Below are 15,179 nucleotides of genomic sequence, written 5' to 3'. Positions count from 1 at the left end.
ATTATCAATTATTTCTCTTCAATCTATCTCCGGCTTATATACTAAAAAAAGGGCGTCTAGCAAACGCTGGGACATTCATGAGGTTCCCCCAATAAGTCACGATCCTTCTAGAAACTCCAGCGCGTATGCTCACAGCGTCGCGTGACTTCCGCTGTCGTAACAATACTAACCAAAGACTAAATTGTATTCCTGAAAGTGATAGATTTGGTGTTGCTAATTATTATTTTTCTCTTTTTCCCAAATGCCTTGGGTTTTACTTTATTGGTTAAATAATAATAAAATAATAAATGTTGCTTATACTAACGCAACACGTCCAGTAGTCTTTTTAGTACGTAACGTTTCAATAAGAAAATGTGGGAATTAATCCAATAACGTCCCTGAGATATAAATAATTGTACCATTGAAGATAACATGTGTTATGATAAAGGTTTGTTCCTATTCATTTATGGCGTAGTTTAACACAAAATATAATATCATGTCAGTATTAGTAAATAGCATATTTCTAATAACGAACTTTTTTGTAATAAAGTACCTTAGGTTTTTAATACTTACTGATTAAATAATTTTTTCCTGGAACAAGAATATCAAATCTGAAGACGTAATTCCTAAATGTCCCAAATTTCCATTCGTCAACGTGTAGTGATGACGACATTTCTGTACATCCAAAGTTCTCATCTTCAGTGCCGTTGGTTATTCGTAACTGAGCGCTGTCGTTTGATGTTTGGTCGGCGCTCATTTGAAATATTCGAAAGCTACATATTTATAATAAATACATAAAAAAATAGAGAAATCGCCCATTTTTATCAAAGAATTTTTATTTTGATATCTTATATTATGTTGAACGATTTTGTGACATCATTCGAATAATTTTTATTTAGTTTTGAAATAATTATGTTTTGAAAAATATTAGGGACAATTTTAATCCCCAAGATGTTTCTGTTTAGAAATAAATCAATTATGAATGAAGGTATTTTTTAAATATTCATCATGTTTTTAAGTAGTAAATATCCTCTGGTGGGTTAGCGGTAAGTTTACGGCCTTATAACGCTAAAGTCCAGAGTTCGATTCCCTGTAGCAAAAAGAGCTCAGTGTGAAGCTTTGCGTTGAAATAAATAATAGAGAAACAACAACAGACACTTAAAGAAGAGATATTTTACTTAGAAAAATAATAGACATTTTCAAGAATTGTTTTTAATAAAGTTTATTTGTGATGTTTTTATGTAGAAATATTACAAACTGAAAAAATAACTGAAATAAAAAACTGATATGAAATACATTATATGTCCTACATGCATATTTTACTAGAAAAAGACATTATTTGTATTTCTGCCTATTTGTTTGTTATTTTACATTAAAAGCACAGATATAAAAAAAAACTGATATGAAATACATTATATGTCCTACATGCATATTTTACTAGAAAAAGACATTATTTGTATTTCTGCCTATTTGTTTGTTATTTTACATTAAAAGCACAGATACTAAATTCGTCAGTTTATATTTATTGCCGAAAACTGCCCTAGTACGAATCATATCATGTCAGTTTTAATAAATATCATATTTCTAAAAATGAAAATTTTTTGTATTAAAGTACCTTAGCTTTTGAATACTTATATTGAGAAAACACGCACTATTTTGACATTTACAGAGTTTTTGTGAAGAACTATTCACCTACACATAAATCCATATCCCAAATTAAAATCATGAAAAACATGTTTACCAGAAACATAATAATATACTCATGAGTAAATTATATTTGGATTGCTTCATCTCATAGCCAGGATCTTGGATTTTGATAAGTATCCAACCTGAAATCTAAGGGTGATAGATGCTAATTTGGTATATTATTATATTTCTTGATATAAATTGTATCAGTGCTTATATTATACATAGACAGATAATGTACAGCTTAAAACCCGGGATGATCAAGCAATTAATAAAATATTGATTAGAGTACTAAATTATATCATTTGTATCTTTATCCATAAGTAAACTAATACTACCACACATTCATAGAGTCACTAAAGCACAATCTTTGTTTACCCTATGAACATTTCAATAAGGATATCTTTGATAAAAATTATACAAGTATATTTACATCATTCGTATTCATAAGAGTGAGAATGAATGAATTCAAAGATGCGAGAGTGGGTAGATGGATGAATAGATTCATGGATTTGACGGTGAATGAATCAGTAGATCTATAAATGTGAAGGTGAGTGAGTTGATGAAAGGACGATTTTCATAGATTCGGCGATGTATAAATGATCTCATGAACGTAGTGATGGGCGAAGAAACATTTGACATCTGCACTGTTTTGCTAATAGTATTGGATGAAGTCAAAATGTAACTGTTATAATTCAGTACAGCATCTACGTTGGCCTAAATAAATGTAGTTGTATCCACTGTTGTTTCAAAAGCTTGGGAAGTTGACGAAGACTAGAACTAACTCATTAAGATTCTTCCAAAAAAGTTCTATAAGGTTAAGGAATGGAATCTCTAATTTGAAACTAGGACATAGACTGTTTATGATTTGCAGCAGGAAGCATTAACTTAATAGAAAACACACACACACACAACACGCTGGCTTAACTCATGGGACTAATGTAGATACTTCATAGATAGGCATCCATTGCTTAGAATGTAACACTTCACCATCCTTTTAGAGTTTATACATGACCACAGCCGAATTATTCAACTGCCTACCCCAAAACATGTATCTGGTCATTAATATGAAATAGAATGAAACAACTTTCATCATTTTACAAATTCGCGACCAGTCGTGAAAATTTCACGATGGGCGTAATGAAAAGCGGTGCCGAATGTTTTGGGGGGATAATGTATGGATTGCTTATCTGAGGCTCCCCAGTAGCTCAGCTGTAAGTCTGAAGGCTCATAGCGCTATAAACCGGCTGGGGACAGCACAGATAGCTCATTGTGTAGATTTATGCTTACCAACAGACAAGGAAACAAAAAAAGCTTACCTGAGTTATCTCAACTGTCATAAAATATTCACGATTAGGAAAATAACTCTTTGAATGTCTCAGAGATTGTGTCTTTTTATACACGTGGCAACACTGGATTCGGTAAAATCACTGCTAATTTGTAGCAAAAATGATTTTCAGCATATTTCTTTCACAATAATAATATTCGAGCGTTTGTCACTCTTCAACTGATTTCAGTTCAGACGTAACATGTTCTAAAGTTTTTTTTATCAAATTCTAGACGTCACTGAATAGTTTCATGTTCAGTAGATCACGTGACGAAGTACTATAATTATTTAAAGTTTCAATATTACATACTTGCAAAAGACAACTAACAATATATTCTCCAGCAGATTCGCGACATTTTGAATCTTGCACTCATTCCGCTACTATTGATCCAAGTTATTGGGCTTCTGGTTTTTTGCAGTAAAAAAAATAACACTGTGAATCACAGTGATTTTGGAAATAAAAAACCGAAAGCTAGAGAACTTTCCAAGTGTGATTGTTACCTCAAGAGGGATAGACCAACAATAAAAAATTCCCAAGGTTTACTACCTGGTGAGTGGCTGTATTTCCTTGCAGTGTATGCTGGATAAGTCGGATCTTTTGTTCAATGAATTTCTCTATACTTTTGACAGAGAAGTGCGCATTTATCAAGTTGTTTAATTGTGGTGTCTGTATGAATCTTACTGCAAAAAGCCTGTTCGGTTTTTATGTTTGATTTAACAAACATTTGTGAAAGGGAAACTATTTGAAGGATAAAAGCAAATGTTTGGTAAAATTACACTTATCTGATTGTGACAGTTTGAAATGTGTTAGCCACACCTGTTCCTTGTTCTCTGTTCACCAACATACGTCTTTCTAATTATGGTTTCAAATGATTATGCATAATTTCGTCTTTATGAAACGTGTGAAAGCGATAACATCAAATTAGGAGCTAAACATTGTTCGTTTGGTTTATTTTGAATTTCACGCAAAGCTATACGAGGACTATCTACTCTAGTCGTCCCTAATTTAGCAGTGATAGACTAGAGGGAAGGCAGCTAATCAACACCACCAACTCTTGGGCTACTCTTTTACCAACGAATTATGGGATTAATCGTCACATTATAATTCTCCCACGGCTGAAAGGGCGAGCATTTTCGGGGATAAGAAACCTCGACCCTCAAATTACGAATCGAGCGTCGTAACCACCAGGCCATACTGGGTCCCTTCGCTAAACACTATTGGTGAAAGTTTTAGTGAATAAAATTACAAGAACGTATAGAGGTTCAAGGAATCCAAGACTTCATTTTTGAAACACCCCCCCCCCCCGCAAAAAAAAAGACAAGTGTAGAGCCCTTGTTATTCAGTTTGTGAAGCTCTAAAATAAGTAGTAATTATTCTATACCATTGGAACGGCGTTCCATTTAGTGTTATTTTTTTTAACAATAATGATATAGTTATAATGTTAATTAATGCATTATTAAGGAGTTTCGTGTCTCATTACAACTGGGCCTATACACGGTTAAGCTTATATTCTGGTCCTTAAAGTTGGACTTCCCTTTCCAAAGTCCTGTAACCGCCCTTGAATTGCCATCTGTAGAAAGCCAAGAGGTAAAGATTGTTACAGGAACTCCATAAAAAGAGCAATTTTCCCCACAAAACTGAACACTGGGTCACTACGCTAATGAAAAATGTATTCACACAAATTAAACTCGTTAGCATATATTTTTAATGACATTAAATTTTCTTTAAGATGCGTTTTTAAACTTTCAAATGCTTGTGAAACTCTTGAAATTCACAATAATTTTACTGTTATTTTGTTCGTTAATGTACTGAAGCTGTCGTTTACTTATATATTGAACTATATAAAATAAAACAACATTGCTACACAATCGCTCCAGCTATTTTAATCACCCTTATATAACAAAATAGCACACTTGCAAATAGGAAATCTTCGCTGAATAAGATGAAGCGACCACAAATGACAACAGATGAAACAACTTATTAAAAATAAGGCGAAAAACACAACATATTAGAAGCACATGTGACAAGGTGTATTAAACGCACGTGTGATAAATTCATTATATGACATATCTCACAAGAACGTGACACAATATTTTATATGCTCGCGAGATGCACTTTAGACTACCGCAAGGTTCAGTGGTGGCGCTATGATCGTAAACATGACTATTAGTAGTACAGTTGCTGGTTTAAAAACAAATTGCATTTATTTAGAATATTTCACTGTTCTAGTCCACATACGTTGTTCTTAACCTGCTTATGGCAGTTTTACAAAGTTACATCAAGTGTCGTTTCTTAGCTCTATGACTCTCTATAGACTCACGTAACTCATCGTATCAGTCGACTATGATACAGTTTACTCCTTCAATCCTACTCTACATCATACGTCTTGAAGAAATGCGTAGGTTGTCAAATCCCTTTTTTCTACTTCTGTATCCTAATGTAATCTTAGCTGTGCATTTTATAATTTCGCGTGAAGCGTCATATAAGGTTTGCAAGTAATATATATTTATATATATATATATATATATATGTACACACACACACACACACATATCTATATGCTCCTGGTTGAATGCCAATCACGTTTAAATTTAAACAACAAATCTTTGCTTTTGAACTGCATGTATTTTAAAAATAGCTACAAAATTCAGCATAGTTATCAGTCCTCCCCTAAAGTTTTAAATATGTTACAGAATGTAGAAATATGCACAAAATTGATTGAGAATATATATTAAACTATGTTGATGATGCATGCTAGCGTTGATACAGAGGCGGTTCATCGTCCACGGACAACAGGAGATGGATGAAGGTTTTGATGAACAGTCGTACAGTTCTCAACGTTTTTAAGCAGCCTGCCTCTCCATTTAATCATCCACCTATCGAGCTTCTAGGAATGGCAATGAACAAAATACAGAAAAAGATGTTAATCTTGAACGTTCTCTTTCGTTTAGTGCCGCTTATGAAACAATCTTGTGATATCGTGCAGGAACTATAAGAACAAAGATGAATGGATATATTTTTTTATGACAGCTGTAGCTTTGATGCTTTACACATGAGGTATATGTTTCTTATCTTTATCTTATTATTATTGGGACATACGTTCCTACAATGGAAGAAAATCTGTGTAAATATATTTGTTAAATATTTTGTTATTGTTGTTCCTATTGGATTAACTAGAAAGTGAGCTCCTACTGGTTGTTCTAAATCTGTACAAAAAACCGGTCTACTGCTCATCGCTATAAAGTATTAGGTGAACCCATGTGTACAACTCTTCTGTATGTGTGGTCTAGATTGAACACATATACATATAGGACAGTCTTCTCTGTGTGTGAGAGCCATAGAGTGAACTCATATACGCTAGACTTCTGTGTAACAACTGCGTAGTTAACCCTTATATACGTCTCTTTTGTGTGTGTGGTCTAGATTGAACCCGTATACATATAGTTAACACACAGGATCACCTACAAAAGTTGTAATATTTTCAAAACGAGACCCAAAACTCGAGCGCTTTCGAATAGTTGACTATTCTTCCTAATACATATACATATAGGATAGTATTCTCTGTGTATGTGCACTAGACTTCTGTTTAACGACTATACGTCTCTTTTGTGTGTGTGGTTTAGATTGAACCAATATACATATAGGACAATCTTCTCTCTGTGTGTGAACGATAGGGTGAACTCATATACAGTACACTTCTGTGTAACAACTGTGTATTTAACCCATCTATACGTCTTTTGTGTGTGTGTGTGTGTGAAGTACAGAGTGAAGCTGCAGACTTTAATGTTTTGCAGTACACTAGAGCATAGCACTTTTGTATATTAAGTATAGAGTTAACTAGTTTGTACAAGTTTCACTTTTGTTACAAAATAAATTGAACCCATGCCTTCGCTTCATTTTTTAATGAACTATAAAGAGAGCAGGCGCTTGCAAGTATTGCAGTGGAATGCATAGTGAAGCTACATTGAACAACGGAGTAAATTCACACTTTAATATTTTTTTACTTTGTGAACTGTAAAGTGTGCCATATATCTAAATATCTCCTTTAAGTGAACGTTAGAAAATAACAACAACAAACTATTGTCTAAACGTTATCACGTGCTTAGAGTATTAGAAAAAGAAACACAGTTTGAGACTATTTTAATAACATTTTTTAGGGCAGACTATCGCACTATTTTCATTGTGTTAAATATCAATAAATTATGCCGTTGTGTAAAGCGTAAAGTAACTAATATTAACATCTTTGCGTTCTCAGAACTCTCTCATCGTTGTGTAAATGTTAAGTAACCCAGTGTTTTTGTATCTCCAAAGCTGTACAGTGAACCCATGTTTAGTGCTTTCATCATGGAAACTAGTGAGTGACCGAACATACAGTATGTGTGATCTGTTGACATAGGTGTCATTATGTGAACTATCGACTTAACCACTGACTATAACTAATTCTTAAGTGAACCATTGACTGTAACTAATCCTTGAGTGAACCATTGACTATAACCAATCCTTAGGTGAACCATTGACTATAACTACTCTTTAAGTGAACAATTGACTATAACTAATCCTTAGGTGAACCATTGACTATAACTAATCCTTGAGTGAACCATTGACTATAACTAATTCTTGAGTAAACCATTGACTATAACTAACCCTTAGGGGAACCATTGACTATAACTACTCTTTAAGTGAACAATTGACTATAACTAATCCTTAGGTGAACCATTGACTATAACTAATCCTTAGGTGAACCATTGACTATAACCAATCCTTAGGTGAACCATTGACTATAACTACTCTTTAAGTGAACAATTGACTATAACTAATCCTTAGGTGAACCATTGACTATAACTAATCCTTGAGTGAACCATTGACTATAACTAATTCTTGAGTGAACCATTGACTATAACTAACCCTTAGGGGAACCATTGACTATAACTACTCTTTAAGTGAACAATTGACTATAACTAATCCTTAGGTGAACCATTGACTAGAACTACTCTTTAAGTGAATCCTCGACTACATGTAATTATTGAGTAAACTCTAAAGTAGATCTTTTTTTTTTTGTAGTTAAGCACAAATTTAGACAATGGGCTATATGTGCTGTGTCCACCACCAGTATCTAAGCCCGATTTTTAGCGTTATAAGTCCGCAGAAATATTGCTGAGCCACTGGGGGCTTAACTAGATCCCTTGAGTGAACTATCGACTACATATAATCCTTAAGTGAACCCTCAACTAGATCCAGTGCTTGAGTGAACCGTTGACTATAAAAATCCCTAAAGTGAGCAATAGACTACATTTAACTTTTATGCGAACCCTCAACTGCTGTGACTTACAAGCATACCACGTGTTTTCTGCCTCTTTGTATTTATATAGGAAGTTTTCAAAGTTTGTTATTTGGACAGACTTATGCACTTTTCATATAACACGTTGGTCAGAAGATCGTTAAATTATTTTTGTTCTGGCTAACTTTGTTCTGTGTCATTCACTTAGAGTATCACCTGTTGTCTTTCCGTGGGAAAGATAGCTGCAAGGCCACTTGTAGTACGTGAAGTTAGATAGTTATCTTTTCTAGTAGCAGTCAGGTGATCGCTTGAGGTAATTACATCTTTTGTATTTCATTGAGGATGATCTGTCACGTGGGTAGTGCTAGTTGATCTGAGTATGTCTCACGTTAAAGATCTAAGTAAGTAACGTGAGATTTGTTGAGTTTGGATCAGAAGATCATCAGAGTTAAATTTCTTTGCGAGCTGATATAGAGAGTATCTTCAGAGCTAACTCTACAGTAGAGACGAAGTCCACGTGACAAGTGAAATATACATTTCCACTGTGTTTGTTTCAAATAAAGACTATTCATTCTAACTGCACATTTATGTTCGGTCTCTCTTTATCCCTTACAAATGCAGTTGATGATGTTCAATTATTTCGCAATAGATATTTTGATGAATCTCCCGTTATTTAGCGGACTTCTTGTCACTTTTAGAGGAAATAGGTTTAATACCACACTACATTTAATTCTTGAGTGAACCAGTAACTGCTGAATTTTGTTATGCATTTACATTTTTTCAAAACTATAGCGTTTTACACAATATAAAATCTCATAAAAGGCATAAAAATCAGAAATTTATTTCTAAAAAGTTGAGTGATTTGGATAATTATATAAGATATGTAGTTTTATTATTAAAAAAAAACTCTTAAGAAAAACGTAAATGAAATTACAGTTTTTTCAATGTGTTTTGCTCTCGAAAAATCAACAAACAGTAATACACGATGAGTCAATTTTTAATTTAAAGACAATACCATAATGGATGGCTTTACTGAGGAGTAAGGTACTTTTTATGACTATAAAACCGTGTTAAGCCCTGTTATATAAATCTTGTTTGTTTGTGTGTGTGTGTGAAATAATGGAGTAAACAATATTTTAGCTGCTTAATTACCTTTAGATTTGAAATATGTTATGGTTAGATTGTCTTAAAGCAGTTTATAAATATTTTAGGAATTCCACATGAGGAAATAATATTTCACTTGAGAACGGTAAAAATAAATACATAAATATAAAACCCATTTTTAAAATTAATATTGCTATAACTATGATGGTATATATTAAATTTATATTTTGCAGTTACGTTTGTAGTGTTTTGGCTGTATTTTATTCTTCTCAGGGAATCTATGTTTATAAAATACAACTAAACACACCATACGTATAATATACTGTCAACCAATGTTAGGCCCGGCATGGCCAGGTGGATAAGGCGCTCGACTCACAAACTGAGGGTCGCGGGTTCGAATCCACATACCACCAAACATGCTCGCCCTTTCAGCCGTGGGGGCGTTATAATGTGACGATCAATCCCACTATTTGTTGGTAAAAAAGTAGCCCAAGAGTTGGCGGTGGGTGGTGATGACTAGCTGCCTTCCCTCTAGTCTTACACTGCTAAATTAGAGACGGCTAGCGCAGATAGCCCTCGTGTAGCTTTGCGCGAAATTCAAAAACAAACAAACCAATGTAAAGAGTCTCGTTTAGCTTTTTGTTTTTTCGATTTGTCCTTGTCCAAAGCTATTGATGATGAGTGGAATTCCCCGAAACTGGTGACAAGTGGTGAGTCGAATTATAGATTGGGCTACAAATTTGTTTTTATTTTGAAAGTTTAGTTTTTGAAATGACTGTAAAACGTGGCTATATTCCCAATTCAGCTATTTACGAGATAAATTCCTTTCATTCTGATTATGTTGCTAATAAGCATGATTAAATATACACTTAAACAGTTTAAACCTGATAGAAATTCCTTTATGGCATGGATGTTAACGACAAAAGTGGAAACCAACTGACCTAATACTCGTGGCAAAAATCACGCTAGACTGCAGATGTTTTTTTTCACATTTATCTTAATTTTTCCATTAAGGATTTCAAAAATGGCATGCAAATTATATCGCCGCTCAAAGACAGCAGGAAAGTCTAACTTTCAAATAGTTGTCGGAGAGTTTTATTTGTTTTTTTTTTATCGTTAAGCACAAAGCTACACAACGAACTATCTGTGCTATGCCAACCACGGGTATCGAAACCCAATTTGTAGCATTATAAGCCATTAGACTTACTGCTGAGCCACTAGGAGGCCGGATAGAACACTCTTCATTGTCAAGTTCACGAACCCATCTTTAAAAATCTGCAGTTAATTTACTGTACAGAGGTAGAACTATAACTTGACCTGTATCTTGATCAACTTTATTACTGTGTGTTCAGAGGGGTAATTATGTGACGAATATACAATAAACAGGAAGAAAACGTAATGAACTTGAACATTAGTGAGTAACGGAAAAGGGAATACTATAATATCAAAGGAATTTCTGAAACATATGTTTCAGATATTGGTGTAATCTTTGTATTGAAATATGAACTTTCTCATATTTAATTGAAGTAAGTCTTGGCAGTAAAACATGAAAACTCAGGATGTTACCTACTTTAACCAGTCGCCCTCCTGGAGGTCCAAACTGATTCGTGTCTCACTCTTTGGGGCAACGTTTTCATTTATTTTCAAGCAGTCTTCGCCGAGAATACAAACAGCCTAGACGGGAGAAGATTCAAACATGTATGTTAGCAGTTCATGTATGAGTTATGATCTAAACAGAAAGAAAAAGTGTTTAAACCTTTTAAGAGAGTACGTTACTTGAAATATACGTAGAATAGAACAAACTTACATGCCAGAACTAAAAAGAGAAGATGTTACTCATTATGACTAACTTGAATGTGAAATATTGAAAAGAGAAGATCGAACTCTTCATAACAAAAGTACATGTCAAATAGAGAAAGTAGAAGATATAACTCTTCATGACAAACTAACATGAAATATAAGGAAAAGATATCTGACACTTCAAGAGTAAATTATGTGTAACATGTTAGGTAGAGAAGATCCAAGACTGCAGTACAGCATTTTGTATAATATAGGAAAAACAAAGCTAAAACTTCAGTAAAAACGTTTGGTATGAGGCATATCTTTCACTTGAAAATAAACTTACATACGATATATATAAGACCATATAAATAACAATATTATGCATACTACATAAAAAGCGAAGACCTTAAGCTCTTAAAATAGAGGAGACGATGTCTAAATATTTCAGTAAAAAGTTACATGACCAGAGAAATGACGTTAACCCTTAAAGAAGAAAACTTTTCTTTCCAGAACCTATCGTATTATTGGGATTATTTATTCATCTGCTTTTATGGCTCTGTATACTTTCTAAGTTTTACAGTCAAAAATATACTGTAATTAATAACCAACTTCGCTTCTGTCACTATATTACACATCGTAATCTTTAAATGATATGTATAATCATCGATATCAGTGTTATATATGTATTAAGATGTGACTGTATCAATTTTAGGCAGCATTGCTTTGAGGAATTCAGTTGAATAATATTCAATAAAATAGATAACATTAGGATTTTAGTGAAGGTATACGGATTGCCTGTTTTACTAAAATTATTTCTTTAATTAAGCTAAATTATTACTTCTAGATTAGTCATCGAGTTTAACCAAGATAAATATCGGTTTACCACTAGAGGGCAGTAGCTTATTTCCCTGGAGTTATCAATGATAAACAATTCTAAGATGGTCTGTATAAATTCGTTCGCCTGTTCAGATCTATACATAACATATATGCTTATTCATGAGGTACAAGAAAAGAAGACCTTGAATCTACAGCTGATATGACTCTTGATACTAAACTTTAGCATGATACTAAACTCCAGAACAAAATACCGATTAAAAGAAACAGGCAGAAAAAAGTATTTCTAAATATATTAGATTTAAAAGGGTAATGATGGAGAAACATTCAGTGACATAACAATTTATTCCCTGTGTGATATTTTCACTATTTAGGTAGACCGTTTTAAACACTTGTTTTGAGCAAATTTTGAACTGAAGAATGAAACGTTTTGTGATGAAACCTTTTCCATAAAGCTGTATATATATCTATATATTTATATAAATAACACCACGTAGAATATATTCATTACATAGAATAACTAAGTAATATTTAACTAAGTGGCTTATACTATTAACTTTGCAACTGTCAATATATATTTAGTAATTAACAAGGATAGTGATAAAACATTTAAAAAAATTTGGTTTACTTAAACAATTTGTTTTTAAAACTATTGCAGGACAAACAACAGGACGTAGAAAGAAAATGGTGTGTTTTTTATCTCCAGAAAAGAGAAACAAACTATGGTCAGTGAATAATAGCTCGAGTCAGACAAAATGAGCGTGATTTATTTTATGGTTCCTGAATCAGGCCGCTGTAACCCACTAATCATTATAGCTGATTGTGTCTGTCCGTGACGCAAATACTTGAATTCATATCTCTACGAAACTATCAGGGGTTCTGGTATATGCCCCAGTGAAATTCTAAAACCCCATTCCTTACTTTATTTGGTTTCTCATCTTTACGAGTTTGATAGCAATTTTAATTTTGCTCTTGCAACTGCCTTATTGCCTACTTCCCGAAGTCTGATCGCCTTGAAACTTGTGTACGGCTCATGGCTCAGAAAATTATGTACGGCTTATGGCTCAGAAACTTGTGTACGCTTATGGCTTAGAAAATTGTGTACGGCTTATGGCTCAGAAACTTGTGTACTGCTTATGGCTTAGAAACTTGTGTACGGCTTATGGCTCAGAAACTTGTGTACCGCTTATGGCTTAGAAACTTGTGTACGGCTCATGGCTCAGAAACTTGTGTACGGCTTATGGCTCAGAAACTTGTGTACCGCTTATGGCTTAGAAACTTGTGTACGGCTCATGGCTCAGATGTTCAAGACATCTAGAAGTAGAAGTGAGATAATGTATTGAAAATAGTTACACTGTTATTAATAAGCTAGACAGTAGGGGTTAATTTCAAGAAAACTTGATGTCAGTATTTAGTAGATCTGCATGACGAAAGACGCACCCCGTCCCGCCATCCCCGTGAAATTAACAAAGTAGATGCTTGTGTCGCGCGGAAATCTTTGCTAATAACCGATAAAGCAAATTAATACTAGCCTATGGTCACTGTTAAGTTTTACTGACTATAGTCACTTTGACACTGTCTGCTAAGTAGCTCTTCTTATTTCATTTCTTTAACTATGTAGAGATCATTCAGTTTAATTATCATTATGTATATGTGTGTATGAGTGTGTATTGTCTATATATATATTGTTTTAGTTTGATTAGAGGTTCAGCAAAAGGTGGTGATTGGTGACTAAGAAAAACTCAAACATTTTGTGTAAGCATTCGGTGACCTTCAGTAGTATAGTGGTTCAGTGGTAAGGTCGAGCGCTTATACCGGGTTTTGATACTCATGATGGGCAAGGGCAAATAATCCATTGTGTATATATGCTCTTAAACACAACCAAACAAGTATTTAGTTAATATTTCAATAAAACCAGTTCTAATTTCAACGCTTCCTCCGATTTCCCAGATTGTTTAATCTTAAAAAATTCAGTAAACAATTTTTTTGTTGAGTTCCCGTCATTTTATTTATTTTGTAAGCAACAAGATTAGCTTTGGTATCTCATTACTTCACTGAACTAATACATATACAGAATTAAAAATCATTAGGCAAATGGCAGGGAAAAATAATATAAAAGGGAAATACACGTGGTACAAGAATGCCACCCTGTATCGCTTGAAAATGAACTGCACCAGGGTAGAGTCATATGTTGATGGTTTACACTATGAGTGGCTCTCGCCAGCCAATTATAAAAGGTCATACTGTTATAAAGCCTATAAAAGTATATACAATCATACTATGCCATATAAATAGTAGAGTGAAATAAATAACGCAACAAATTTCCGCGTTTCAGTAGGAGGAGCTATGGGCAATATCTTGAAGAGGGTACGTGAAACATGCGCTGCTTATAATAGAAGTGAGTGACGCGGGAAACCAAAACAACTGGATTAGTAAAGCTTGTGATGATTCTCTTTGCAGAAGAATCCACGTTTAAAATAAAATAATTAAAAATTGTTTATTCGACGGCGGAGGGAGAACGATTTCATAGTTGTTATATAACTTCTATAATAAAGTATGGTGAATAATTACAAGTTTGGGCTGCATCTCAGCCAAGCATGATGTTGATATATACAAAAGTGATGGCACCCCGACTGTTGACAAGTACACTCAGTGATGTTGATATATACAAAAGTGATGGAACCCCGACCGTTGACAAGTACACTCAGAGCCTGATCCATCAAGCCATTCTCCTAGGAACACGACTCATGAGACAGGGATTCATCTTCCAACAAGACAATGATCTCAAGCACACAGCAAATGTAGTGATTAGATATCTTGACGTGAAAGAGACCTATGGAAAACTGACAAAAAAGGCTTAGCCTGCACAAAGTTCCGATACGAAAATTGTTGAGGCTCTATGGGCTTATCATAAATTGAAAAGGTCAAAAATGCCATCAAACAACTTAGTTAAATTGTGTAATACAGTACAAGATTCAACAACAGTACATTGATAAACTATATGGCAACAGGAAAACAAGTTGTAATGTTCCGTATAAAGCTGTCTTAAAAATCCTAGTGTATTTTGCAACTTTTTCACTTTCCTTCTGTACTGGCCAGGTGGTTAGAGCGCTTGACTCGCAATCTGAGGGTCGCGGGTTCGAATCCCCGTCCAACCAAACATGTTCGCCCTTTCAGTCGTGAAGGCG

The 15,179-nt window shown here is 34.0% G+C and overlaps 1 protein-coding gene across 1 annotated transcript in view; it reads right to left on the bottom strand.

Annotated features, from left to right (window-relative positions):
* Positions 1 to 15,179, bottom strand: part of LOC106458324 (protein crumbs homolog 1-like) — a 75,887-nt gene that overhangs the window by 39,070 nt on the left and 21,638 nt on the right. The window contains exons 2-3 of the mRNA XM_022384505.1: positions 10,946 to 11,049; positions 553 to 752 (exon numbers count right to left, since the gene is read on the bottom strand). Coding sequence (XP_022240213.1) covers positions 553 to 752; positions 10,946 to 11,049 — 304 coding nt within the window. The remainder of the gene's footprint in view (positions 1 to 552; positions 753 to 10,945; positions 11,050 to 15,179) is intronic.

The sequence above is a fragment of the Limulus polyphemus genome, unplaced genomic scaffold (assembly GCF_000517525.1).
Source record: "Limulus polyphemus unplaced genomic scaffold, Limulus_polyphemus-2.1.2 Scaffold445, whole genome shotgun sequence".
NCBI classification, from domain to species: domain Eukaryota; kingdom Metazoa; phylum Arthropoda; class Merostomata; order Xiphosura; family Limulidae; genus Limulus; species Limulus polyphemus.
Note: the sequence above shows the minus strand (reverse complement) of the source record. Positions and strands in the feature narration are given on the sequence as shown.